The sequence below is a fragment of the Hydractinia symbiolongicarpus genome, chromosome 9, assembly GCF_029227915.1.
Source record: "Hydractinia symbiolongicarpus strain clone_291-10 chromosome 9, HSymV2.1, whole genome shotgun sequence".
Lineage (NCBI taxonomy): Eukaryota > Metazoa > Cnidaria > Hydrozoa > Anthoathecata > Hydractiniidae > Hydractinia > Hydractinia symbiolongicarpus.
Window position 1 is genome coordinate 20,249,459 of NC_079883.1, and position 27,877 is coordinate 20,277,335.

Consider the following 27,877-nt stretch of genomic DNA (forward strand, 5'->3'; position numbering starts at 1 on the left):
TAGTGTGCGACTGTAACATATTTTTCAAAAAATAACTTTCCCACAACGATAACTGATATAAAAACAGAGTTTACAAAGTGTTGTTACTCCATCATAGCAAAAACAATCGGTCAATATTATTTTATTTTGTGGAAAAGTCTTTTTAAAAGTTAAAAAATTAATCGTGACACTGGGCTGAGCGCTTAGTACAGTTAAACCGTGTTGTACAGCGTATAGTAATAATACCCTTTTGAAAAAACTTTCTCGCAGACACAGGGCTGAGCGGTTAGTCCAGGCGTGATTCCCAAGAAAGTTTAAAAATTAATTGTCACAGTGGTGGGCTGACCTTAGTATATACAGGTAAACGGTGTTGCACATGCCCATAGGCGTAACAGCCTTTTACATAAAACAGTCTGTTTTTTACACTGGGCTAACCGCTTAGTACAGTTAAACACAGTTGAACAGGCGCATAAGGCGTATTACCTTTTTCCAAAAATGTTCATTGCAACTTCGGTTTAAATAAAAACACAGGGAACAGCCTGTCGTTACTCGTCCAGCCAAAACAATCGCTCAGCCATTTCATTTGCAGAAAAAGTTTGCAGAAAAATAATAAAATATGTAGCTATACCTAGCTAGCTAACTGCATTTAGCATAAAAATTATATATTGCTTAAGAATATTGTTGTAGCCAAACTGCATTTTTATACTTTCACTTTTTAAGGAGCTAGCTAAATAGCCACAGCCTCAACATAAAAATAAATGTTGGCTAGGATAAAAAGCTCTTATACCATACAGAATAGCAATAAGTGAGGCTCTAGCTAGCTAGTAGCTATAGCTAGCTAATCTTCGTTCCTAGCCAAACATCCTAAAACTGGTGCGTTTAAGATCTGTACGTGGCTAAAAAACGTGACAATATATTTATCCTAACATTGAAAACAAACAGAAAACAAATATTACAAATATATAAGGCTTTTAGAAGATAAAAAAGTCAAACAGGCCTACAAACCTCACACACTGACCACAAACACGACCATTATCAAAATGGCCTTCGTTCCGCGAAGATCTTGGATTCTTTCTGGTCGCGAAAATCTTGGTTTTTTTTAAAGAATCAGGCGTTGTGAATGGTGTTCCACGCGCGAGCGGTCAAAACAAAGTCAATAAAAATATATCGCATTTGGTATTGGTGCTCATTATAAAAATTTCGTGATTCCGTTACGGGACGCGGCTTTCGCGGACACACAGACAGAATACGGCTATTATTAAAGAGATTTAATAGTATTTCATCTGTTCAAACCTTATTTGACAGTCATTTTTTTTATACGGTCATGCTAAAGAATTTCCCGTGTGTGTGACCTGAATAGATAAGGTAATACAGGAAGCAGGTGAAATTTGTAGGTGCATATTTTCATTGTGTATTTCTAAGATCTTTACTTTTGGTGACCAAGATACAAGATGGTTCTCAGTCTGATAGCCTTGTTTTTGCAGAGTATGAAAACAACTTTCCCCACACAAGTAAAATTTTAACTAAAAGAAACTACATGTACCACAAGTAGAGCAAGAGAGCATAATATAATGTAATTTATGTTAAATTTACTTGTTGTCTGGCTATTATATGGTTCAAATGTCGAAGAACAGCATAGTTTTAATTTTGTGTTGAATTTTTTAAAAAAATCAATGCAATTGTTCGAAAGAGGATAAAAACTTGTTTTAAACATCTTATGGTTTTGTATTCTGCGATCGTTTTTCAAAATTGCTTCACAGTCCTTTAATCTCCCAATTTTTTTTGTTAAACTCAGTTTTTCATCCTAATTTTTAGGAAAACGTTATTTATTTGAAAAGTAAAGAAGCATCAGTGATTGGCAGTTCTATTTACAACAATTTTGTCAAAGAGATGGATAAAATTGGATGGCACAGGTACGCACACTATATTCACAATCTTTTCTTGGACCTACCTGGTACAGATTTTAAAGCTCTTTGCATCTTCTCTGTCTTAACCCAGGTTGAACGAAAATGCGCTAATTATTGTTTATACAGTACACATTAGTAAGAGTTCGGATATCATTTCTAACAATTCTTTACTCAGGACTAGGATGTATAATAATATGTTACAAATTATGTGTTAACAAATCATTTATCTTTATTCTCCTGGGCAAATTGCAATGTGATGTGCATATTATGATTGTACCATCTTCCCTTCATTTGAAAATGAGGAGAACCGTTTCATCAACTCCACCATTTCCAAAAGTTCACGTCAATCGGAGCACTCGATAAATTATTTTTCAACTCTGAATTCACCCTTATCCAATACATGTACTATGATTTCAGTGTTTGAGTAGAAAATAGGCTGCACAGCTGCAACTCCATCATCAACATCAGTGAAGGAAGAAACATCCATGTTGTCACAAACAAGATCGAGTTGGACTGCAGGAAGATTCTCAATATTCTCTTTCAATTGTTTGAAAGGGTTATCATCTTCAGCAATAACAGCGTTCTGGCTTTCAATTCATATCTTAGACAAACCATTGACTACTTTCTTTACCGTCATTGCATCCCAAGCTAAACCTAACATTTGCATTCCTTGAAGTAAAAAAACTTGATGTTCTTAAAGCACCGTCGGTTTTTGGTCTTTCCATTAACAAGCATCGGTGACTTTTCTCCAACTGCATTAGCTGCTGCCAACCCAGTAATGCAAATGTTTCTCAACTTTTCACCAAAACATTTTTCAGACTTTGATATGTCTTTTTTGGGAGGCATTAATCAAACAATCCAAATTCGTATGCGTTACCAATGTCCCTAAGCTCCTAGTTTGATGAAAGTGTGGGAAGAGAGGTTTCTCACTCAATGGATGACAATGCCCGGTGTAACTGATTGTGATTCACCTGATATGGTCTTGAATGTAATGTGAGGCAAAGGTCCAGGCCGAAGTGGTAAACTCAACCTATTGGATGAAATTATAATCATAGATAATTGGGTTGACGGTTGCTAAAGAAACTTGCAAATTTAACGTTATCTTGCTTGTTTACCAGGTTAATGCTTGACTTTTAGTAAATTGATGGACTCGTCCTTTTTAAGGAAGTATAACTCTAGCCAGCGACTACTCTAGTTAGCGACTTGAAATGGAAACAATAAGTTCAAGGGAGCGCCCAAATTAATAATAAACGTGAATACGTCGCGCAGAAATGAATCTTGTAAGCTATCTTTATTGAAACCTATGCCTAGCACATGCTTTACCTCACAACCTACATTGATAACAATAGATTAAAAATTCTGTTCTACAAAATCCCTTAAAATTCTCTGTATATATAAAAATGATTATGAGCGTTCCCTTTGTATTGTAGACTGTTATACGTGGACGGAAACTTTCACACGATTAAGCTTAGTGCAAGGTAACGTTTTACTCGCTATGTACTTTTTCAATTCTAAAAAAACGCGAGAGCTGATTAAAGACAGCGTTGCCTACTGATTAAACAGGATAAATGTCAAATGACGAAACTGTTTAACAAACTTTGTGACAACGTAGACACGTGTATCCATTAGGGATTTTAGGTTGAATGGTCAATAAGAATAATATAAAAATATGTGCATGGATTTGCATTAACTTTAAGAACTTTTCTCGGAGAATTTGCATTATTTTGTAAAGTCTGATTTCTCAATATGTTTGATTAAATATACAATTCTATTTCCAAGTGTGAAATTTTGGCTTTCAATAGTTGGAAAATCAGGGAAATGTCAGGAATATGGGGTAATAATGGATGAAAACCATAGTATTTTAATAAACGCTCTTTTTTTTAATAAAGTATCTTGTGCAGTTACGTTTCTAAGTTACATATAGTGTTTAGTGTTTAGAGACGATAAAGAGCGACAACATGTAATCACCATCAACGTTAATGAACAGGTTTGTACCAATGAATTTTTCTTAAACATGATATTACTTGCGTTTTTATAACGCCTAGCGATTCTAAATATATTCAGGCTCAGATAGGGACATTCTTAAGCATATACTAGGGATGTTGCTCATCCTTGGTGAATCTTTTATATGTGCGATTTTTAATTAAACAGTCTTTTAAGGCTTTAATCCACCCACTACATTGTGTAAATCTAGTGATGTGTTATTATACGTTTAACTTTGTGGTTGTTTTTTATAGCTAAGAACAGGACCATTACATCTTACCCATATAGCTCACAAAGCAACATCTTAGTTTTTAATTTTTTTTTAATAATGCGTGGTCAGGGGGATATAGCGAAGTTAGTGTAAACGAGAATTACAAAAGAAGCCATTTTTGTTGTAAATAAAGTGATTTTAGTGCTTAAAGGGGCTACGGAACGGCTGTTGGTTTTCGACTTTAGTGACTTACACGAAAGTTGAGCTGATGGCTAGGGAAAACAAAAATGGCTATTTTTCCTGCATGTATGTAATTTACAGGCTCGAACATATAGATATATCTAGAATTTTTATCTTCTCCAGCCATGGTTATGTTTTCATCCAGAATGAGTCTTGCTGAAATACTTCTTTGTATACTTTTCGGAAAAAATATTGAACCAGCGAGCAAATTGCGCTGGTCTGTTCATTGCGCAAAACGCGTTTCCCGGATTTTTAATGTGCGTGGAATAAACGGAATGTGAGCATTTTAACCGGTTCGTAGCCCCTTTAAAATTTTGTTTTTTTTGTAGTCGCATTCAGCATGGATGTATCACAATGTGCTGTTGTCAAGAGTTTTAATAATAAAAGAAAACTTGACAAGCTGTTGAATTCAGAATGCGATGTACATTCTGAGAAAAAAGAGCAGACTGCTTAGAGTTTGTTTACTTTTTTTTGTTAATGGTGAACTAACAACTCAGCACGCTGATCCTTCTTAAAAATTTAATATCGTTAAAGGTGATTTAAAATAGAAGAGGGCCCGAAATGGACCCCTGTGGTACTCCACAAGTTACTGACTTAGGTGCAGATATTTCAACATGCACTTTTGCAAATTGATTACGACCGAAAAGGTAGTCAACGAATATTTCTTTTTCAATTCCTGTAACACCATGGCTTGTGAGGCTTTTAATGATTTGTGCATGGCTTAAGGCGTGAGTATACAAAAAAGGTGTGATATTTTAAAAAATGCTATTATTTCACCAAAACTTTATTTCGATACATCAATGTATATATTTTTAGAAAGCTTGTATGATTTCCTACATAAAGGTATAAAAATTATTAGGAAAAAATAAAGTTTGAAGGTTAAATAGACAGGAATAAAATACGACCCCTCTCCTACAAATGAGATCCCATTTACAAAACCACTAGGTTCTCATGTTTGCTGTTTGCTTTTTTGGGATCACAAAACATTAATCTAAAAACAATTTTTAAATTTTTCTTAAGATTTTTTACTTTTAGAGACATTTAGTATTACATTTTTATCCACAATTTTTAAACTCTGATCCTCGGAAAACTCATCATAACTCGCCTTCTACTCAAACTCACGGAAATAAAAAAAAAATCGTTTTTAGATCAAACATTCCTCTCCACGCTAGAAGTGCTCTCCACCCCAGATCCTCTCCACGCTAGAAGTGCTCTCCACCCCAGATCCTTTATAGTTTTGTAAAAGGGGTTTAAAACATAGGAGGTACTCTCTACTCTTAAAGTTTTTTACAGAATTCTTATACTTCTGCATAAATAATTGGTCATTATATACGACTATTACTCCGGGGTCCTCTTCACTTCTTTTTTCTTGTCGGTTTTTCACCCCAAACTGACCTCAGACATCTTTATCTGTGAATAGAACTATACTGGAATAATTGATTTCAAATTGAAACTTACATTTCACAATTCTGCCAGATTAAAGCTTTGAAAGCACATGTGAGCGCATCACAAATATCTGATATCTCAGCTTCAATTAGAAGAATGAAAAACCCAACGTGCTATTATAAGAGTTCTATTAGGTATGAAGATGGAAAAAAGAAAGAATGAAATAGAATAGTGCCAAACTACATGCTAAAATCATCTCTCCAATAAAACATGCAGAAAGAAAAGACCAAATGAAGCAGGCAAGGTATTTAAGAAAAAGACATGTTCAGCCTTCTCTAATGTGTACTGTACCGCCTAAAAAACTGAAGTATGGTAATGAAATTTATTATTTCCGTCAAGAAATTTTGAAAGGTTTATATTATATATATGTTGTGTGTAATAGATCTCTGTATCAATGCTTAGTTCTTGTGTTCAAGGAGGATAAATATACAGGCTTAAGTATTAATTTTTACCATTCTTTTGTGAACAGCTTTGATAACACTGCGTATATATGCAACACATGTGATAAGAGGTTGAAAAAGAAAAGTATCCCTTGTCAAGCCGTATGTAATAAGTTGCATGTTTGTGAGATGCCCGAAGAGTTGAAAAAGCTTGAAAAAAATTTTGATTTTCTTTTTAAGAAGGTTGTTATAATGCCGAAGGGCCAAATCACCTAAGATGAAAGGTGCGATTTGTAATGTGCCACTAGAAACAGGTGATGTATGTAATAATTTACCCCGAGGGGCAGACAGCAGTGGAATGATAATGCTCAAGAAAATGCTTAAGAAAAGGAAATTTTTTTTTCCTAAAAAAACAAACTTGTTTTTATAGAAGTATTTTTTCACTCTCTAACAAATCTTCTGTTTATATATACGTTTATTATTGCTGATTTATCAACAGAGATTTGCACCAGAACCTGATTATATAATTTTCGCTTATTCGATTTGTGGGTGGCTTAGTTTAACTAACAGTATCAATATTGCATTAAAAATAGTCAGAGGAAGCCAGTTAACTGCAGGTATGCTCAATAGAAATTTTAAAGAAACGGTACATTCATTTGTGGCTAGTAATAATGCATACGTTTTATAAACACTATCAAAGGAACTCCTGCATATTGGAAGAAATTTCTATTTGAAGTGTTTGCTATGGTGAAACAACTTGGTTTGTCAACATTTTTCCTCACTTTATCATGTGCTGATTTAAGATGGAATGAGCTGATTTCTGTCATAGCCAAGTTAAATGGTCTTGATATGTCCGATGAAGACAAAATGGATTATTTTGAACGATGTAAATTATTGAATAGTAATCCAGTTTTGTTGGCTAGACACTTTCAATACAGAGTAGGTTTTCTTCGAAGAAATTGTAGTTGACGGTCCCCTAGGTAAAGTTAAATACCATGCTATTCGAGTCGGGTTCCAGTTTAGAGGTAGCCACCATGTCCATTCATTCTTATGGGTTATTATTGCTTTCTAGATGAAGAAAGGAGGCTAGAGATGAATATATGTCTTACATTGATGCCATAATGAAAGTCCACCTGCCAAACAGAAATGATGAACCAGAATTGTATAATCTAGTGAAGTCATAACAAATACATTCTCATTCCAGATCATGTTGCTAATATAAAAATGTAGAGTGCCGCTACAATTTTGGACTTTTTTTTGTGATCGAACCATTCTTGCGGAGCCTTTATGTGATGATATATCAGAAGAAAAAAAGTCTATTTTGTTACAAAAGCGTCACAATACTCTGAGTAGGGTGAAAGATTATATTGATCAGAATCTAGATCCAAGAAAAGTGAATTTTTTAGATCCATATAAGGAAAATTATGTAGAAATTAAAACCATACAGGAAATACTTGAACATATTGGTGTGACCAAAAGTGATTATTTTGAGGCATTGTCAATATCAACTGATATTGATGTTCAATTTCACTTCAGACGTCCACCAAACTCGTGTTTCGTGAATGACTATTTTGTTGAAAGCTTAATGGCTTGGCAAGCAAATATGGACATCCAACCAGTCATGTGTGTTCAAGCGCAAATATTGTGCTGGATTTCCACGACTCGTAAGGGACAAGAATTCAAGAGCCCTAAAAATGAGCTTAGATAGGTGATTCTCTCTCATCATAGCTGGGAATTTTTCTCCAGAATATTATTAACAGCATTTTTACAGTATGCATGTCGTACTTTTCGAGAAGCGTTATAGCCTAGTTAACTAAGCTTTCTTTGAGAGCGAAAGAAAAAAATTCATCAAAAAAGGGGTTTCTCTCAAACGAAAGCTAACCCCTTAATTCAAATCAACCAATGATTACAAACTCTCAAAACAAACCTCCTTTTCGGTATTTCCCTGATATTTTTCATGTGAGAGAGAACAATAGCGAATAACCAATCAATGCGCGCGGCCAATATTTGGCCGCAGAGATATCGTTTGCGACCAAGCGTTACCCTTCACACCTCTTCTTTCCCGATTTTTCATTTTTCATATTGCTGACTGGTGGAAATGACAAAAAATGGTTCTCCTGGCTGAAAGCGTTAGGAATACCGATCGTAAAAGATGTAGTTTCCCATATATAGAAACCTTCTATCTTACTTTGACTGAATGGTTTCCATGTGCGTCATAGTCCAATGACCATACAGCAATTAGATTAATTGAATGTATAAAGTCTATCTATATATTTAGATGAAAGTAAAGTTACTTATAATTCTTTGAGTGGAAAAATGAGTCGACACGGGTCAAAAAGAACCTCTGGTCCAGCAACTATCTTGTGATGATGTAACAGTTCATGTGAATCTGAAATTTTTCATTTGATAATAACTGCCGCTAGAGTAGATTTTACAGGAAGGGGCATTGAAATACCGCATGTTATTCAGTTATTTGGTTAGGCGGCAAGCAGCAAAATGTCATATTTTATCTATACTTTTTCTATCAACAGGTAACCATGGCAACCAATCAATAAGTTTTTGACTTAATTTTCTCGTACTGTCACATACTATGATATCCTCATCAAGTATCTTCAGAAAAGACAGTTCTCTTCGATATAGTTTTTTTCTAGGGGAACCGCCTTAAAGCTCAGATGACGAAAAGTGGGTAAACGCACAAAAGAGTGTAACGTCAATCACAATGCCACACCGTGCTGATTGTTCAAACCTTACACGTACCCGATATAAAACTCATGCCGGCATTAATTTTTTTGGTTCACATGTAACATTCATGCCGGTTTGAAATAATTTTTATTAGATGCTGGCATGAAATGAAATTTTTTCTCAAATACATACTGGACATTGCATTGGCAAAAGAACTTTTTCTTCAATTAAAGAACATGTAACTTTTGATTTCTGCATCATTCGGCTTCTGTATGCAGTACTTGTGCATATTATAAGTTGATTTCATACCAGTGCAAAACACATTTTAGGTTTACACGGTACAATCATGGTCAAAAATAAAATTTCCTTTCGGTCTTAGGATAGGCATGAAATAAGACCGGCATGAATTTCATTTTGGCTGTAGGCATTTCTAACACCGATATGAACTTATGCCGGCCCTAAGCAGGAAAAGAAGAATAAGAATACTAATAATTTTGGACACCTAACAAAATGGCTATTTTTATAGCCATAAATTTAAAAAAGCATTATAAAGGCTATTTCATAATTTCTCGCAAATTCTATAAGATTTGCAAACAATGTGAAAATTTTTTTAAAAAATAACAAGCAAAAAGTATATAAAAAACAAATCGAGAGAAATTCCCACAAAGTTACAAAATTGCAAATTTTTCAAATCTCCATTCGGCTTTTTTAAAAAAATTTCTAACTTAATATTTTGCAAAAATTGTTTTCTACATTGAATATTTGATACTCCTGCCAGGATTTGAACCTGGATCTCCTATGAAATTTCTTTTTTCCGTTTTTTGTTTCTTCTTTTTGGCTAAACTATGTGCTGTAAAATAATGATCGTAAAACTTACTGAATGTAGATAGTTGTATGTTACCTCGTATTGTTACCTCGTGATAGCAAAAACAATCTGCTAACATTTTTTTCCATTTTGCGAATAATTTGCCATGAAACTTCAAAAATTAATTGTGTCACCGGGCTGATAGCTTACTACAAACCGTGTCGTACAACAGTATAGGGGTAATACCCTTTAAAAAATAGAACTTTATTACATCTTTGATTTAAGTAAAAACACAGTGACAGTGTAGCTAGCTACCTAACTGCATTTCGCATAAGAAAGATTACCCTATTACAGGAAATCAACCAATCACTTTATTAACAACTCAGAAATTTTTATTTGGTTACTTTCACTTTTTGGCCAGGTGTAGCTAACAGCAGCCACAACAACCTTGGTACAGCTGAGGAAAAATCAGGAATTCGAAAAAAAAAGCTGCGGCGCAAATCTTTTGAACAGAATACGGCTATTATTAGAGACTAGTCGGTGACCCGTTGATAAATCCACGGGTCCGCCCTTCCTTTATATACCGCATTTCGTGTGTCTCGCTACTTGAGGTACCATTTTGCGCAGAGAAAGCTATTACTATAGAGAAAAGAGACTTGTTAAAAACCTTCGGCAATGTCTATTTTACCGGTTTTAAAGTGATTTTGTATATATTTTTTTCACAGAATTCACAATTAACCTGTGTAACTGATTTGCCCCTAAAATTTGAAGTCAGATCACAACAGGTACTGATTGTTTTTTTGTTAGCGTATTTTAAGTTTTGAACCTGTAAATTCATATACAAAGTAATGGCATCTTGTTATTTATCTTCAATTTTCAAGGAAGCCTCGATATCCCTGATCTATGAACAGTTTGTTAAGGTACGCTTCTTTTTTTAATGTTTTAAATGTTATATTTATTAAAAAGGCTTTGACATATCTCGATGTTTTTGTAGACCGTCCGTATTTTCCAGAACTTTTGGAATACAATGGATGAAATTGACCAAAACTGTTGGGTTTTGGAACCAGAGATTATCACCTACAGTTGCGCAAATCGTCGTATTGCTTTAGGTTGTACACCATTTATCGATTTATTTAGCTGTTAGTGATGACCGTATTATTTTGTATAAATTGTGAAATGAAGATTCTGATTAACTAGAGTGTTTAAATAAACTACATGTCGTTTCAACAGTTTGTGATTTTAAAAAGTGATGTCCTATAACAACTTTGAAGCTCTAGTTCTAACAAAAATTTAGATAAATAACGTTTTAGTCAAGTAACATCTTTAAAAGGAAACATGAAAGACACTCCCTGACACGCTTGTTTCAATCCCACATGATATAAATGGCTTTTCGTCATAGGAAGGAAAAATAATGTGATAGGTCAGGAAATTTGACATCCGAATTAGTATTATTACAAACAAATTTGCTTTTCTTGAGACAGTAAAAGATTAAACTTTATTTGACATACGTGTTGTTAATAGGACAAAATGCGTCTGTTGAAATCCGTGTCAACCCAACTCAACCGAATACCATTCCAGAATATCGTTTACTTGGACCTGAACATAGTAAGTTATATTCTTATGTATGTATAATGTGATCTATCAAAAACTCGCACTCTAAATGATTCTATTTGGAAGTTCGACCTTTGCTAAAAACAAAGAAAATGGTGTGATCCATGATTTTTAAATATCTGACTAAACTTATAAACTTATAATAAAAGAAAAAGTTGACCCGGCTTGGAAAATCACGTTCTGCGAAATTAAAATTTTTTGCATGAGAAAACGTTTGCAGTTGATAGAAATGAAGATATTTTCCATTATTTGTTTGTCGTTTGTCATTATTTGTTATTCTAATAACTTCATTAACGTTTCATGTTATTAAAAGGTCACACCAGTCGAGATTACGTTTTTCATGTAGTTCTGAATAGTTTTTTATAGATTGTGAAGTTGGTTGATCAAGTAATGAAAGTTATTGAAAGAGTGATTGATAAGTTACTTAGAGAAAGAATTGATATTTGGTTTTGTTCCAAGGCGTGGCACTACAGATGCAATATTTTTACTCAGACAGCTTCAGCAAAAATGTATTTAGGAAAGAGAAAGAATCTCTATTTTGCCTTTGTAGATTTAGAGAAAGCTTTTGATAGAGTGCCACGTAAAGTTATTTGGTGGGCTATGAGAAAATTAGGTGTGGATGAGTGGCTAGGTACAATGGTACAGTCTATGTACAGCAATGCTAGAAGTCGTGTCAGGATTAACGATTCACTTAGTGATGAATTTAGTGTAAATGTTGGTGTACATCAGGGTTCTGTACTTAGTTCTTTGTTGTTTGTTCTAGTCTTCGAAGCGCTGTCGATGGAGTTCAGAACAGGTTGTCCATGGGAATTATTTTATGCAGTCGATGGAAGAATTAGTTGAAAAGTTTGAGAAGTGGAAGAAAGGACTAGAAGAGAAAGGGCTAAGGGTGAACACAGCAAAGTCTAAAGTCATGATTGGTGATGGTGATGATTGATGGTGATGATTGATGATGATGATTGATGATGATTGATGATGATTGATGATTGATGATGATTGATGATGATTGATGATTGATGATGATTGATGATGATTGATGATGATTGATGATGATGATGATGATGATTGATGATGATTGATGATGATTGATGATGATTGATGATGATTGATGATTGGTGATGATTGTTGATGATTGATGATTTATGATTGATGATGATTGTTGATGATTGTTGATGATTGATGATTTATGATTGATGATGATTGATGATTGATGATGATTGATGATGATTGATGATGATGATGGTCTTAATTCTCATAGACTGTTTCTAATTGGAACATATTGCGGGAATAATCTTTTGCAAATTTTACAAAAACAGCAAAAGTTTTTTACGTACACTTCCGCACCGTAAATTAAACCTTTCCGTGTGGTAAAGAAAAAGACCCCTACGGCTTGATGATTTCCGCCATTAGCAATACAACTAGGCAACCCGGGGTTTCTAATATCCTTAAAGGTCCGCAAGTTATCCCAGGTGGACTTTGAAGATAGCTAACCTTTTTCAAATTACATACAATACATCTGAATAAAATTACAAACTCTACATGCAGTTATACATTTACATATACCATGACGCTAAAAAGTAGCAACTGAATGTCCTTCAAATTGATCTTGAAAATCTTAAAATGCCATGTTACAAATCTTGTTGCAAAATTAAAGATTCATTTAATAACTTTTTAACAAATACAATGAACCAAACCGTTTAAATACTTTATTCGTTCAACAATGAAAATATTAAAACTGAATATTTCTGTTTTTAAGCATTCGTTAATTTCTCCCTTGCTCGTTGATGGTGGTCTGAAAAAGAAAGAATATTTAAAAATGAGGTCTTCTGATTTGATATGTGTTCAACACAACTGCATACATTAGTAAATTATTGAAATTATATGCCGTATTAGCGATATCAGAGTAACACGTCATGTAGTTAATCGGTATAAAATGAAGTAAAGTTACAATATAGGAATATTAACAAGCTGTTAAAAAAAGGAAAAGTGGAACATACTGATGAAGGAACAGCATAAATCAAATGTTGTTGACGTTTCTGGATGCCACAAAAGTTTCATCCAATCTGCCAGTTTCAGCAAACCTGACGGTAAAGCATCTAATTTAGCATGGTTAAATCTACGTAGATACTTTAGCTGATCCAAACACTAAACAAATAACCAATTGGGAAGTGTATGTGCTGATAAGAACAAAAACCTCAATATCTCGGGTTCATGGGGTGTGATACCTGGATCAGGTGATTTGGTGCCTGCATCAAGGGATTCCTGGTTTGTGGGTTGAGCCTAACTGTTACTCTGTATTGTTACGACAACCAATAAAGTAAACTAAAATTCTAATAATGCCCAATTCATGACTTAAATTCAGTCGGCAAACCATTGGTTAGCTACGAAAATATAAACCTTTGCAATTCTCAGATCTAGTAGACAGGTAGCTTAACATAATAGACAGGTAGCTAGCTAACATAATAAACAGTAAGTTTTACCTAACTTTCAGTGATCAAATCAAACTACGTTATTTTTAGTACCAAGTGTTTAGTGCTTTAGCTGAGTGTCTTGACGAAACGTTGTGAGCCAGCTGCTTTGTTTTCAGCCACCACAACACTACATGAATTGTCTTGACTCCCAGTGCTTTTAAGATGACTGAGTTTATAAATTAAACAGAATTTAAACAAAATTTAAAAATCCCTTGAAAGTTTGCTTTATATAAAATTATCAGTTTTTGAGGTGAGGAAATTTCATTCACTAACTTTGATAATGGGATATTTACTGAAAAAAAGAGAATGTAAAGTTTGAATAACATCTGTCTATCAGTTTCTTTTTCTTTTACTTGTGGTTATGTTTTCACATTTGTTTTTAGTTATCAAGCCGTTTAAAGATCGACTGAACGATGTTTCTTTATGGCAAGTTCATATTTCTTTTAGAACTTTATGCGTCTGCTCACCCCTTGATTAAAGATTTTACATTGCGCCTAGCGTGGGAAACTGAGCATATATTTTAAAGAAGTGGCAAACAAGAAATTATTTAGTTTAATTTATCGATATGTGGGAACTTTTACCTTTTCCTTTTTTTCGAGGTGATTTTAAAATGCGAATAATGTTGTTTCTAACATAGATGGTCAAGAGTAATACAACTAAAAGTTTGATCAGGAAAACTAAATACAAGAAGTGATGCAGAATCAAGGAATAATACTTTAACAAGACATGAGATTTATATTGAAATAAAATATTAAAATAAATAACTAATGCAGAATAACTTGAAAACTAGATAATACGAAAATAACTATAGATTGTAACAATGAATTGGACTCGAAATAAATTGCAAAATCTAATACGTATTACGCCACATATAAAGTATAGATATAAATTGATACGAATTTGGATAGAAATATTAAGCATAAAAAAAATTTAAAAATAAGGAAATGAATTACGTTTCAAGCATGGGGAGCAAAACGTTACCACCGAATTTATAAAATGTCGTGGCTTAATGCATCACCTATAAAAGAACAAAATTTAGAGATGCTGTGTGTCTTCGTTTCAATGAGGGACTGAAGAATTTACCTTTTAAAGTATGTGCGTGGTGATAAATTCAATGAATGCCATGCTATGTCGTGCAATTACTTACATTTTCTCTTTCTGTTATTGTTAATACGATTATTAACAATTTGTTATCATTTTTGTTACTTCTATTTTCAAAAGTTTTTTATAAATTACCCAGTGCCCTAAGAAGCACTAAATTCAAACAAGTGCCCTGGCCAATGGAATAAATTTTTAAAATTAAATTTTGCGAATTTTTGATCTTTTCGCGAAATGCTTTAAATGTCACTCTCGCTATTCGCGAAAATATGTTCTCGCGAATTTTTTTCAATTCCTTCATTCGCTCTTTTTGATATGAAAGGTAATGAAAAGGCAAAAATTCCTGGAAAGGAGGGTGCAAAGCATTTTTAGCAAAAGTTGGGGATAAGAAGTCGTGGTGTTTGCGTAAATTCGCTGATTTTTGACCCTACAAGCACTTTGTACGGTGGCCCACAAGTGTCACGGGAAATTAAAATTTTTCCACGGCAAATTAAAGATTTCACGGCAAATTAAAGACTTCGCGGCAAATTAAACTTTTGCCATGGCAAATTAAAAACTCTGCGGCAAATTAAGCTTTGGCCACAACAAAATAATCTATAAATTTAATTTATTTCTTAATAATAAAATGGCGCGTTATAGTTTAAGATCACAAAATGGTAGATTTGGTGATATAAAAACGTGTTAACATAAACATAGGGTAATTTAATTCCTACTTTCAGTACACCTCTTGATGTTAATATGTCTACAAACGAATCATCCTCCTCTGAAGGTAAGGGTGGTATATTTTATCCAAGTTGAGAATATGAAATCCCCTATTTTGATTACTTTATTCCGAGAAAATTTCGCATGTCCAAAAAATTTTCGCAAATCTACAAATTGAAAAATTTTTGCGAGATAAACTTTCGCAAAATCCGAAATTGGGAAGTTTTGGCAACATAAACTTTCGCGATTCGTGATTTTGAACTTATTATTTATGTTCTTATAAAAAAGTGGCCTATATTTCTTATGATAGAAAAAGAAAAGAAGTGTTTTTTAACGATGTAATTTTCTTTCTAATGGTATGTAAAAACTTCTATTTACAAATTGGGTTCATCGTCAAAATCACAAAACAGATCAAACACCTTTTTTAGGCTCGTCTTCTTCCGGCTCCCACGCATCGTCGTCATAATCTTCTTCGCCACTAACTTGGGTTATAAGCATTCCGCTCCTCTTCATCAATTCTGCAAACGGCGTCCAGATTTTTAAAATACATACGTTCGAAACATTATCGCTTTTGTTTATTTCTAAGTTTATTCCAACCTCGTTCCCAGCGCCAGTTATCTCTTTTTTATATTGGGAGGGCGAGCCAAGTGAAGGCGAGTCAAGAAATAACTTTTAAAACCAGCACATTTTTTTGAAATTTTAGTCGATAAACTTTCGCGAATCGACAATTTAGAACGTTTGTACTGAATAAACTTTCACGAATGGCCAATTTTGAAAGTTTCGCGAGACAAAATTTCGCGAAAGAGGCCAAAAAAGTTTTTCCGAATAAAGTATATACTATGCTATATTTGCTAAAATATTTTCTCATTTATATGAAATCGAATTCGATGAAGAATTAGTCATTCGATACTATTACTGTTGTGGTTTTCAATACAAAGAAATTCTTTTACACCTTGAGAAGCGCCATGCGTATTTCATCAGTAGAAGTACGTTGCTTCGTAAGCTCAAATCATATGGATTACAAAGAAGTGATTCTTCACAAAATGACAATTACACACACTTAGCTAATCGAGTAAAGGAAATTGTGAGGGGTGTCGGGTCATGTGGAGGGTATCGAACAGTGTGGCATACTCTGCAATTAGAAGGTTGGCGAGTTCCAAGAAACATTGTTGCCAGTATTTTCAAAGATGCAGATCCTGAAGGAACTGATTTCAGGAAAGCTAGGCGGTTAAAAAGAAGAAAATATAACAATCCTGGTCCATGCCTGGCATATTGACGGGTATGACAAAGCAAAGCCCTGGGGATTTTCAATAAATGGAGCCATTGACGGGTTCAGTAGAAAGATGTTGTGGGTTAGAGTGAGCAGATATAACAAATCACCAACTGCTATTGCAAACACGTACTTAAAATGTGTGAAAAATGTGCCGCAATGCAGTAATTTTTTTGAGACAACCCTGATGCCCATAGGTATGTTCCATCACCAAAAAATCAAAGAATAGAATGCTGGTGGTCTTACTTGAGTAAAACTAGACTTATATGGTATATACCAGATTTTGCTGATAACATAAATTTCTAACAAATGATATAAACTAGTAAAAAAGAAAAAATATCAACAGAAATATAAATATAAACAAGAAGCCGCTCGGAACTGGGAGAAACGAGGGATAGAAAACGCTTTCTGTGTCACTTCGCGGAGGAAATTTTTGCAAGTAGCTAGAATAGTATTACATGTTTGATAGGTGTTTTTTTATTCAAAATGGTCGAGCTAAGAAAATAGACACATTCCATTTTATGTACTTGAATGGTTTAAATATACTTTTTGTACGTACAGTGAAAGTAAAAAATCAAAAAAATCCACTAGATAAAAATAATTTTCAGCGAGCCTTGCGCTCAAAATACAAATATTCGGAACTGATTAAGAACAGAGTTCAAGAATTCATGCAGAACCTGAAATTAGAGTTTTCCGAAAAACACAACAGAAACATATGCTGATGAACAAAAGAGAATCCTGAAAATAATGTTGAAAAAAATTTCGTATGGAAATATTTTGCGTAGCTACAAAATAATGCTTTTATATACAAACGCGCACATATCGTCTAAATAAAGCACAAAATAATGAACAAAATGAAAATTTAAAAATACAGAATGCAGTTTTTAGCTATGACAAACGTTTCATTGTTTTCATTCTTTTTCAACGATAATGGCTCGTTGTCTCTTAAATCTAGATCCAAAACAAATTTCCACTTAACTATCTTTTTGATGAAGTTAATGTTGGACTGAATTGGAAAGTCAATACAATCTTTAAGCATTTTTTGAGGAATGGATATGTCGTAATGCTTTTGGTCTTCAGTGTCTAAGACCATACAGGCAATAGAAGATTTCGTATTGCAGTATTCTGCTATTGTTACAACTTAGTAATTTCTGCACGAAACAATTCCATCATCAGGTAAGACAACACTTTTGCACTTCGGGCAAAACACAGTTGTTGACAAGATATTTAAATCAACTGTCGTGAACACACACGATATTGTTTTGCTTGTTGGTTCACACTTGCTGCCATCTATATTTAAATCTAAAGCAGTGTCTTCCTCTGCGTTTGAAACATCACTCGACTTCAGGATCCTGTCTCCCTTGTACTTTCCGATATAAAGATGAGTAAACTTGTACGTTTTGTTTTCGAACAGTTTCCCTACAAACCTTTCGAATATGGTCACCGAGCCATGACCAGACTTGTCATGGAGTTCACCAGTTTGAAACTTCATATTATCGCCTTTTTTCAGTTTCCCCAACATTCGACAAGTTGGTAACAATGGCAATTACGTTTATTCGTTGGTAGATGGAACATTCTGAAAATGCTGTGCTAATCGGTGTTACGTTGTCTGCAGTTTCTGAACAAAAGTCCTTTTTTGTTTTGCGAACTTGTGAAAAATCTGTGATTATTACGTCATCCGAGTCAATTTTCGCTTTTTTTATCACGATCCCCACCTCTTGACTGTCATTGACTTCTTTGAACAGAATGTATCTTTGTTTACTGAAACAAACAGTCCGCTTTACACCTTCGATAGTTTGTAGGTTAACATCGAAGTATTGTGTATTTTTTTTCGATGATTTTAATGGTGACAAAGATCTTACAAATCCAGATAGTTCATTTCCTGAAAAAACATACATGAAAATACAATTCAAGAACTTACGAAGACAGAACTATTCAGTTTGGCTTTTAAAAATTAAATACGTACCTGATTTTTTTTCAGGGGTTCTTTGAACATCTAATAAATAAATAAATAAATACAAAATTGTATGCTTTATTATATACTAATATACATACTGTGTATACACATTATACACTCACTAAATAATATTGAATTTTTAACATTAACATGTTCAGAATATTGCAACTTACTTTGCATAGGTTGTTTCGAAGAGCTTTGCATTTTTACGACCTGAAAACATACAAATTAAATTCCTATTTCCTATTAAAGTTCACAACAATGGCATCATGATCAGAGAAATAGATGGGGATAACACAAGTATGGGAAAATCTACTTTGTATGGCGGCTGAGACATATACATGGTCTAACAAAGAGACATTAATGTGGGAAGGATCAGAAACTATCTGTGAATAACCTGTTTCATTGATGGAATTTAAAAAAGACTGATTTTCGTGAGCAAGTAAGTTTATATTGAAATCACATGTTTCAGAGAATGCATTGGATAGGCAAGTAGTTCTTTAAAACAAAGTGAGACATTGCATGCTTTTTATACAGCAACATCACACTAATTGACGTATTCAAGTTTTGAATGACAATGTTGGAAATGAATATCCCACTTAATTGGAGAATGGCTTTGCTAGTTGAAAGCAATTTTAGCAGCATGGCTAAACTAGAAAATTTGTCAGAATTATTACTGAGATTCATGCAATGATTAGGAAATTGTGCTCCTATACTGTCTGTGACATTTCAGCTGTGATTTGAGTCTCAGTTAAGCAAATCAAATTCGAATTATGCAGCATTGAGTGTGATGATAAGTCGCTTACATGGCTTTTCGAAGAACATGTATTCAGAAGACACATTTGAAAAGATTCTTATAATAGATTACCATTTCTGACAGGATTTTGTTTTCAGCACGGAGCCTATCATATCCAGCCAATGTATCTTGATCAACATGAACATCTGTTTTGCTAACAGGGCCAAGTACAAATAAATTGTCTAACTTACGTACTCGACTGAGCGCCACATAGACCTGCCCATTATTGTCTCAGATAAGAATGTTGGAATTTTATTTATAGAAGTGATTTGGACATCAGGGAAATCTAGTTTGAGGAGCTTCGGGTGGTTTTTGCATCTTTTTGAGCATTGGTGCCGTAAACATAAGCTGCATTATCCGGTATTTCTGTTTGATCCTTTATACGAGAATTCAGCAATTCAATATGAACAGGGTTTAATTCACCAACTCTCACAGAGTTCAATAATTCTACAAAAACGCTATCACCTTGTTGTCTCATACACTCAGTTAATTCACAAAATTCAAACAAATGCCAGGTGTAACAAATGCAGAAACTCATTGACAAAAGGGGCAAATACTTGCTGTTGGTGGGAGCTGCAATAAATCACCTACAACAATAACACTTAGGTTAGCAAATCGAATATCACTCTGACAACCAAACCAAAAATTTCACATGAACGTCTATGTATATGTAAAAGCCTTATATTAGAAATCATTGATACTTCATCTATGATAACTGCTTGTAGTTCAGAATACATATTTCTCAATGCACACTTCTTTTCTGAGTAAAAGTTAGGTAAGTTCATTTTGTTAGTAGGAGGTATGACAAGACCAGAGTTCACTGTTGTACCATTCACGTTAATAGCAGCTACACCAGTTGGTGCAGGTAAAAGCACTTTAATCTTGCTTACATCACCTTTGCAAACATTAAAAGTTTTAGTCCATATATGATAGATGGTACGAACTAAATGTGATTTGCCTGAACCAGCACCACCTGTTATGAATAGACGGACAGGTTCATTGTGATTTGCTATGCCCGCTAAACAGGAGTTCACTTTGCAACGTGCACATGAAAATGCTATATCAAATACTTCTCGTTAAAGTTTATTTAACGAACAAATCATGGCTAACAATTCACTATTTAATATTGACATTTTTGCAGAGGTTCCACTAGAAGTACCAAATATAGTATCAGAATTGGATGACTGTTCTTCATCTGAATACAGTTCCGCTTCATTGTCATTACTATTTTGCATTTGTGACCACAAAATCATGCAAAGCTGTATTCACCTCTTCGTTATTAGGGTCGAACAATTTTTGATTTTCACGAACAATACTAAAAACGTAAGGTTGAGACAGTTTTTGACAGTAGCTGTTACCATCAAGAAGTTCATTCTCATTCCTAAATGGAAGGTACAATAGCAATAGGTGATAAGCATAGTTTTCTGACTGCAACTCCTTATTTGGAACATGGTGATGAGAACTTGACATCAATGGTATAGTTTTAGGCGAGGGAGATTCTATAAGATGATTTCCGTTACTGATTTTATCAGTAAATACCTCTGGTTGATAATTATTATCTATTTCTTTTGCCTTATAATCAACACGGTAATATGCTGCAAAAAGAGCTAAGCAAATGTTGTCGATAACAGCATATTTTCCTTTTTTATATAATGTAGTTGGTCTGTCTATATACTTATCAAATATATTGGACTTGAAATCATCTGTGCTATCTTCAGCAAGTTCCTGTATCTCTTCTTCACTTTTACAAATTCTGATGCGTTCATTTGGCAAATTTGTGTTAATAAACAAGCCTCATATCGGGTAAACAATGGTAAACTGGTTCTTGAACTGACAACTGTCTTGAATTAGAATAAGTACATGCTATTTTATCATGGCTTCTCTTTTATTAAATTTCATAGTGCGTATTTCCTGGGCAGTTAATTTCATAGCTTGTGAAGACTCAGTTTCTGACTTGGAAAAATAAGCGCACATATATGAAACAGCCTTGTAATAATTATGCACAAACTGCAAGTCCATATTTAGCTTGCCACACCTTCAGAATAGTAGGGTTGTAACTGTTCACAAAACACGAGTCAGGTGGTCGCTTAAAATGAATTTCAAAATCATTTGAATGCATCATAATATTCTTCGAAAGTGATATTGAGAGAGCTAAGGATTTCTCCAATGGATACATTTGGGATGTATGTATTTGTTTTAGGATGCAAATTGTTATTTATATGACTTTCAATAAACAGGCGTTTGGATAGTATGTCTGAACTTTCTCCAAAAGTAAGTCTTTAGACAAAGGCTTCGCAACTATTGTCCTATCGGTAAAATAGTGACCAAATCCATAACGACAATCGATATTCCTGTATTTTCTGCAAGATTTAGAATTTTGATGAACTTGATACTTTTTTACTAAATCATGCAACTCCTTATCCTTATCTTCACAAGGTATATATGCTTGGATGATTGTATCAACGTACACCTCAAAAGTGCTTATGTTATTCTCAGTTAACTTTGGTGCATTAAGAACCCAAATAAATGAGTGTATATAAGGTGAACCTCTGAATTCTACTCTCAAAGCATAGTATGTCACTGTACCAAGTGTACCACCTGGAATCATAATTATTTCTGCAAGTAATATTTCAACTCAATATATTGAAAATGTCTTGCAACAAGCGCTGGATTGTTGTTTAATGTTTCACAACATTTCAAATAAGTCATATTCTGAATATCAACTTCAGGTTTAAATTATTCAATTCTGATATCAATAAATCAGTTCCTCCCAATACAAATCTGCACATAAAAGTGTAAAAAAATATGTGAAAACATCTTGAATAAGTTCTGAATAGAAAGAACGGTTGCACTTTGTAACTGACTTTTTGTACAATGCACGATTGCATACGACACAAACATATAACGGCCCTTGTAAAATTTTTAACTTGAATGATTTTATATGTGTGGGAAAATCCTGCTTCATGTTATTTGCAGCATTCAAATCAAGTTTGCCTTTTTTAGCATTGATATTTGAAAATGATTCGTCCAGCTTACACTGATGCTTACGAAGGCGTTGACTATTTACACGACTTTTGATTTTCTGATTTGTGTGATTTTAATACTACTTTCCGAATTTGTTCTGTGATACTGCAAGTCATACTGACTTGCAGTATCACAGACTCTGACATACTGAATATCGTACTGTACCAACAGATATGTATATTTTATATATGTTGCAAGCAAAGGCAAATTTTCGAATCTCAATATCACTGCTTTTCCATGTGGGCATGGTTCACCTAAACCATTTCTAGCATTATCAAGCGAGGTTGGCGATTCATCCTGATCTCCGCAGAACAAGCATAGCGCGGGCGCAAATATGCACTCAAGGAGTCATGAACTAAGCATTCCTGAGCGTTACATTTTTTTACGCTGGTTTTAAAAACTGGGTTTCTCCCAGTTAATAACTTTTAGAAATATTTATTTTTGTATGTCTCTTTATAATGTTAAAAAATGTTAACAAAAGTAAGGTGTATATCTAAATATCATGTTCTTGCAAATGACTGTCCTGTACAAAAACCTATGTACAGAGTTCTATGAAAACTTTCAGGACTTTTCATGTGAGCGACTGGAAGAGTTATTGTCCGACTGCATGAGTGAACAACAGGAACACAAATCGTATAACCAACATCTTTCGAGAAACAGTCATGGTTAAAATATGCTACGATTTTCAATTTTGTATGGTCAATAGGTTTATGTTTTTGTCCAGTTAGCCAAAACAACATATTCGGGGAGGTTAAATCTGCTTCTTCAAACTCTTCTTCTCCAGCTTCTTCTTTCGCATCCTCAAGTCTACTATCTTCCAAAGAAACTGCAGCAGATACTGTTTTTTCTCTCCATTCCATTAACCAATCGTGATGTTAACCTTTCTTTCAGAATGCTTTTTGTTTTTTTTATTCCAAGCTACTTCTTTTTTAGTGTAGCCAGTCTACTGTTTGGCTTTTTCCTTTCGACAGTTAGAGAATGATTGTAGATGGCCTATGTAGAACAGAGAAATGTATGTCAACATAATGATATGTATAGCTAGCACACTCATAGCTAGCACAATATTGTCTTTTCTTATTTATTTTTCTTATAGAAGAGGATAAATTATCAGACTGTGCAGACAAACACTATATATATAATAGCTATAGCTATATATATTTTTGATGAAGAATTTTGATGAACTTGATACTTTTTTACTAAATCATGCAACTCCTTATCCTTATCTTCACAAGGTATATATGCTTGGATGATTGTATCAACGTACACCTCAAAAGTGCTTATGTTATTCTCAGTTAACTTTGGTGCATTAAGAACCCAAATAAATGAGTGTATATAAGGTGAACCTCTGAATTCTACTCTCAAAGCATAGTATGTCACTGTACCAAGTGTACCACCTGGAATCATAATTATTTCTGCAAGTAATATTTCAACTCAATATATTGAAAATGTCTTGCAACAAGCGCTGGATTGTTGTTTAATGTTTCACAACATTTCAAATAAGTCATATTCTGAATATCAACTTCAGGTTTAAATTATTCAATTCTGATATCAATAAATCAGTTCCTCCCAATACAAATCTGCACATAAAAGTGTAAAAAAATATGTGAAAACATCTTGAATAAGTTCTGAATAGAAAGAACGGTTGCACTTTGTAACTGACTTTTTGTACAATGCACGATTGCATACGACACAAACATATAACGGCCCTTGTAAAATTTTTAACTTGAATGATTTTATATGTGTGGGAAAATCCTGCTTCATGTTATTTGCAGCATTCAAATCAAGTTTGCCTTTTTTAGCATTGATATTTGAAAATGATTCGTCCAGCTTACACTGATGCTTACGAAGGCGTTGACTATTTACACGACTTTTGATTTTCTGATTTGTGTGATTTTAATACTACTTTCCGAATTTGTTCTGTGATACTGCAAGTCATACTGACTTGCAGTATCACAGACTCTGACATACTGAATATCGTACTGTACCAACAGATATGTATATTTTATATATGTTGCAAGCAAAGGCAAATTTTCGAATCTCAATATCACTGCTTTTCCATGTGGGCATGGTTCACCTAAACCATTTCTAGCATTATCAAGCGAGGTTGGCGATTCATCCTGATCTCCGCAGAACAAGCATAGCGCGGGCGCAAATATGCACTCAAGGAGTCATGAACTAAGCATTCCTGAGCGTTACATTTTTTTACGCTGGTTTTAAAAACTGGGTTTCTCCCAGTTAATAACTTTTAGAAATATTTATTTTTGTATGTCTCTTTATAATGTTAAAAAATGTTAACAAAAGTAAGGTGTATATCTAAATATCATGTTCTTGCAAATGACTGTCCTGTACAAAAACCTATGTACAGAGTTCTATGAAAACTTTCAGGACTTTTCATGTGAGCGACTGGAAGAGTTATTGTCCGACTGCATGAGTGAACAACAGGAACACAAATCGTATAACCAACATCTTTCGAGAAACAGTCATGGTTAAAATATGCTACGATTTTCAATTTTGTATGGTCAATAGGTTTATGTTTTTGTCCAGTTAGCCAAAACAACATATTCGGGGAGGTTAAATCTGCTTCTTCAAACTCTTCTTCTCCAGCTTCTTCTTTCGCATCCTCAAGTCTACTATCTTCCAAAGAAACTGCAGCAGATACTGTTTTTTCTCTCCATTCCATTAACCAATCGTGATGTTAACCTTTCTTTCAGAATGCTTTTTGTTTTTTTTATTCCAAGCTACTTCTTTTTTAGTGTAGCCAGTCTACTGTTTGGCTTTTTCCTTTCGACAGTTAGAGAATGATTGTAGATGGCCTATGTAGAACAGAGAAATGTATGTCAACATAATGATATGTATAGCTAGCACACTCATAGCTAGCACAATATTGTCTTTTCTTATTTATTTTTCTTATAGAAGAGGATAAATTATCAGACTGTGCAGACAAACACTATATATATAATAGCTATAGCTATATATATCCTTCCATAAAGAAGTTTCTTATTACTCACTTTGTTTGGAATTAACTGTGGTGGCAGATTCCCTTGTCATTTCATTGCAAGAAATATCTTTCAAATGATCAGCAGAAGGACTATTACTGTTTTTTCTCTAAACAGTTTCATTGTCCACTAAATCATCTAAACAGATTCAAATTTATGAGGCATTTGCGCACCAGCAGAACATATCCCATCAAAGTGGTAAGTCTGAGTCAAAAAGGTGGTCATAAAAAGTAAACAAAACGCACATCGAAAAACGCTATCATTTTGGGGATGCCATAATAGGGAGCCGTTTGGAACGTAAAGATTATGGCGAGCCGAAACCTCTAAATAAAGTTTTTAATTTGCCGTGGAAATTTTATTTAGCCGTAGAATTATTTATTTGCCGCGAAGTCTTTAATTTGCCGTGGAAAAATTTTAATTTGCCGTGACATTTGTGGGCCACCGTAACTTTGTTTTTACATCTTGCAAATATTTTTCCTTCCGTTGACATGTGCCAATTATAGAATTGGAGAGCAATCTCTTAGAACCCGTATTACGTTAATGACTTTGAAGGATGAAAGACAAAAATTGTGTAATAGTATTGGACCATTCGCAAAAATAAATTCTCGCGAAATTTATTGAAACTATTCATTCACAAAATTAAATTCTTGCTAAATCAAAAGAAGAATCAAAAATTCTATTTTTCTATTAAGGTAAGGTAAATTTATGAAACGACAATTCGGTATGTTTTCAGGAGCAGTAAACAAACCATTTTGGAAAACTTAAAGAAAATGCTCTGTATCGATTTACCATCGCGTTCTACTGTGAAAAAGGTGGTAAGAGTAGTAAATAATATTCTAAAAGTGCAGCAAAACAGCAATAAGACATGTTATTCCTATTGTTTTGCACCTCCAACATATAACTAATAATAAGCTTTCTTCTGGGCAAATAATATAACTTACCTGTTAGCTTTAATAACACATTTCTATGATGCTTTGTCACATGCAGTCTTGACAATAATATTCCATAGCATTAGTTAGACATGAAGTCATTTGTTTGATAATAACCCGTTGAACAGTTTTACAATTCCAATGCAGATGAAACTAAAACTGAGATTAAAATTACCGATTCTACAAAGAAAACATTTTTACGTAGAACTATTGACTTAACCAATTTCTTCTTTTTAAAGGATGTTAAAATGGCGTGTGGAATATGTTATTCATTTCGTTTGCTTAATGAAATACCTGAAAGAGCTTGCGATGATCGCAGATGTGAACAAATCTTTCACAAATCATGCTTAGTGGAGGTATCTTTGTATCAACTATCCACAGGTTTTGATTATACGTTCAAACATTTCTCAACATTTTGACTTAATTACACTTTTAGTGGCTTCGCAGTGTGCCGTGCAACAGGCAAAGTTTTAACGTGATATTTGGCGCATGCCCGTATTGTGATAAGGTTTGTTAATTGTTTCGTGTGACCATACATATTTTTTGGGTACATGTTATTGATACTGTCAGGTAACTTTTTATCACGTTTTTGTCTTTAGCTTCTTGCAGTACGACTTGATAATGCAAGAATGTGACATATTGGATATTGTAATGCATCTCCATAAAATCGAATGTGCGCTTGTGCTGTTTCAAGAACAAAAAAAATCACCAAAGCGGCAATACATTTGTACCTGATTATTAAAATGATTAAGCAGTACCGTACTTTATTTTTTAAATAAAACAGCTTGAAAAACAAAAAATCGTCTTTCTAAATTTGTTTTTGCTAACAAAAACGCTGTGCACGAATGCGCTACTTAGAATGGCAGTTGCAACTTTAATCGAGATCGTCAGTGGTCGCTACACCTGCTGCAAATAAAGTACTTGGCTAAATTAACCTTTTAGCCCGTCAAGTAGTTTGAATACTTTAAAGGAAGAATCTTTGCTGTAAGTTAACCTTGTTTCACGCTAATGTGTTGTCGAAATATTTTGGCTGGAAGCTTTCACAAATTTTGATATTTAGGGATTTAATTGAATATATGTGTGTCGCGGACGCGGTTAGTAAAATTGACGGTTAATCTGCCAGTTTAAAAGTTGCGTAGCTCAGAATTGCGTAGCTCGAAAAACTTCAAGCCATCGGGCCTCTTGTTCTCCTTCTTTCAAACGCTTTTGTGGCATCCTCGTCCCCGGGGCTTGTTGCCTAATGGCCGCTAGCGCTTACTTGACGGCTAAACAAGTAATTTCGCTGCCCGCCTTGACGCTATATTACACGCATCGCCTTTTTTCTCGCCCACACGTCTCAAACAACTTTAAAATTTCTGTGCGTCATTTTACCCACAAACTTTGAATGTAT

At 34.0% G+C, this 27,877-nt stretch overlaps 1 protein-coding gene across 6 annotated transcripts in view; it reads left to right on the forward strand.

Annotated features, from left to right (window-relative positions):
* Positions 1-27,287, forward strand: part of LOC130657201 (E3 ubiquitin-protein ligase FANCL-like) — a 53,418-nt gene extending 26,131 nt beyond the window's left edge. For 4 of the 6 annotated variants that reach the window (XM_057460170.1, XM_057460173.1, XM_057460172.1 and 1 more), the window contains 12 exons: positions 1,795-1,892; positions 3,317-3,364; positions 3,825-3,873; positions 10,359-10,418; positions 10,515-10,553; positions 10,628-10,742; positions 11,155-11,238; positions 14,099-14,141; positions 26,292-26,373; positions 26,727-26,843; positions 26,924-26,995; positions 27,087-27,287. In XM_057460170.1, coding sequence (XP_057316153.1) covers positions 1,795-1,892; positions 3,317-3,364; positions 3,825-3,873; positions 10,359-10,418; positions 10,515-10,553; positions 10,628-10,742; positions 11,155-11,238; positions 14,099-14,141; positions 26,292-26,373; positions 26,727-26,843; positions 26,924-26,995; positions 27,087-27,122 — 843 coding nt within the window. In that variant the 3' untranslated portion in view covers positions 27,123-27,287. The remainder of the gene's footprint in view (positions 1-1,794; positions 1,893-3,316; positions 3,365-3,824; positions 3,874-10,358; positions 10,419-10,514; positions 10,554-10,627; positions 10,743-11,154; positions 11,239-14,098; positions 14,142-26,291; positions 26,374-26,726; positions 26,844-26,923; positions 26,996-27,086) is intronic. The other 2 variants (XM_057460171.1, XR_008985080.1) reach the window with 2 other exon arrangements.
* The last annotated feature ends 590 nt before the right edge of the window (positions 27,288-27,877 follow it).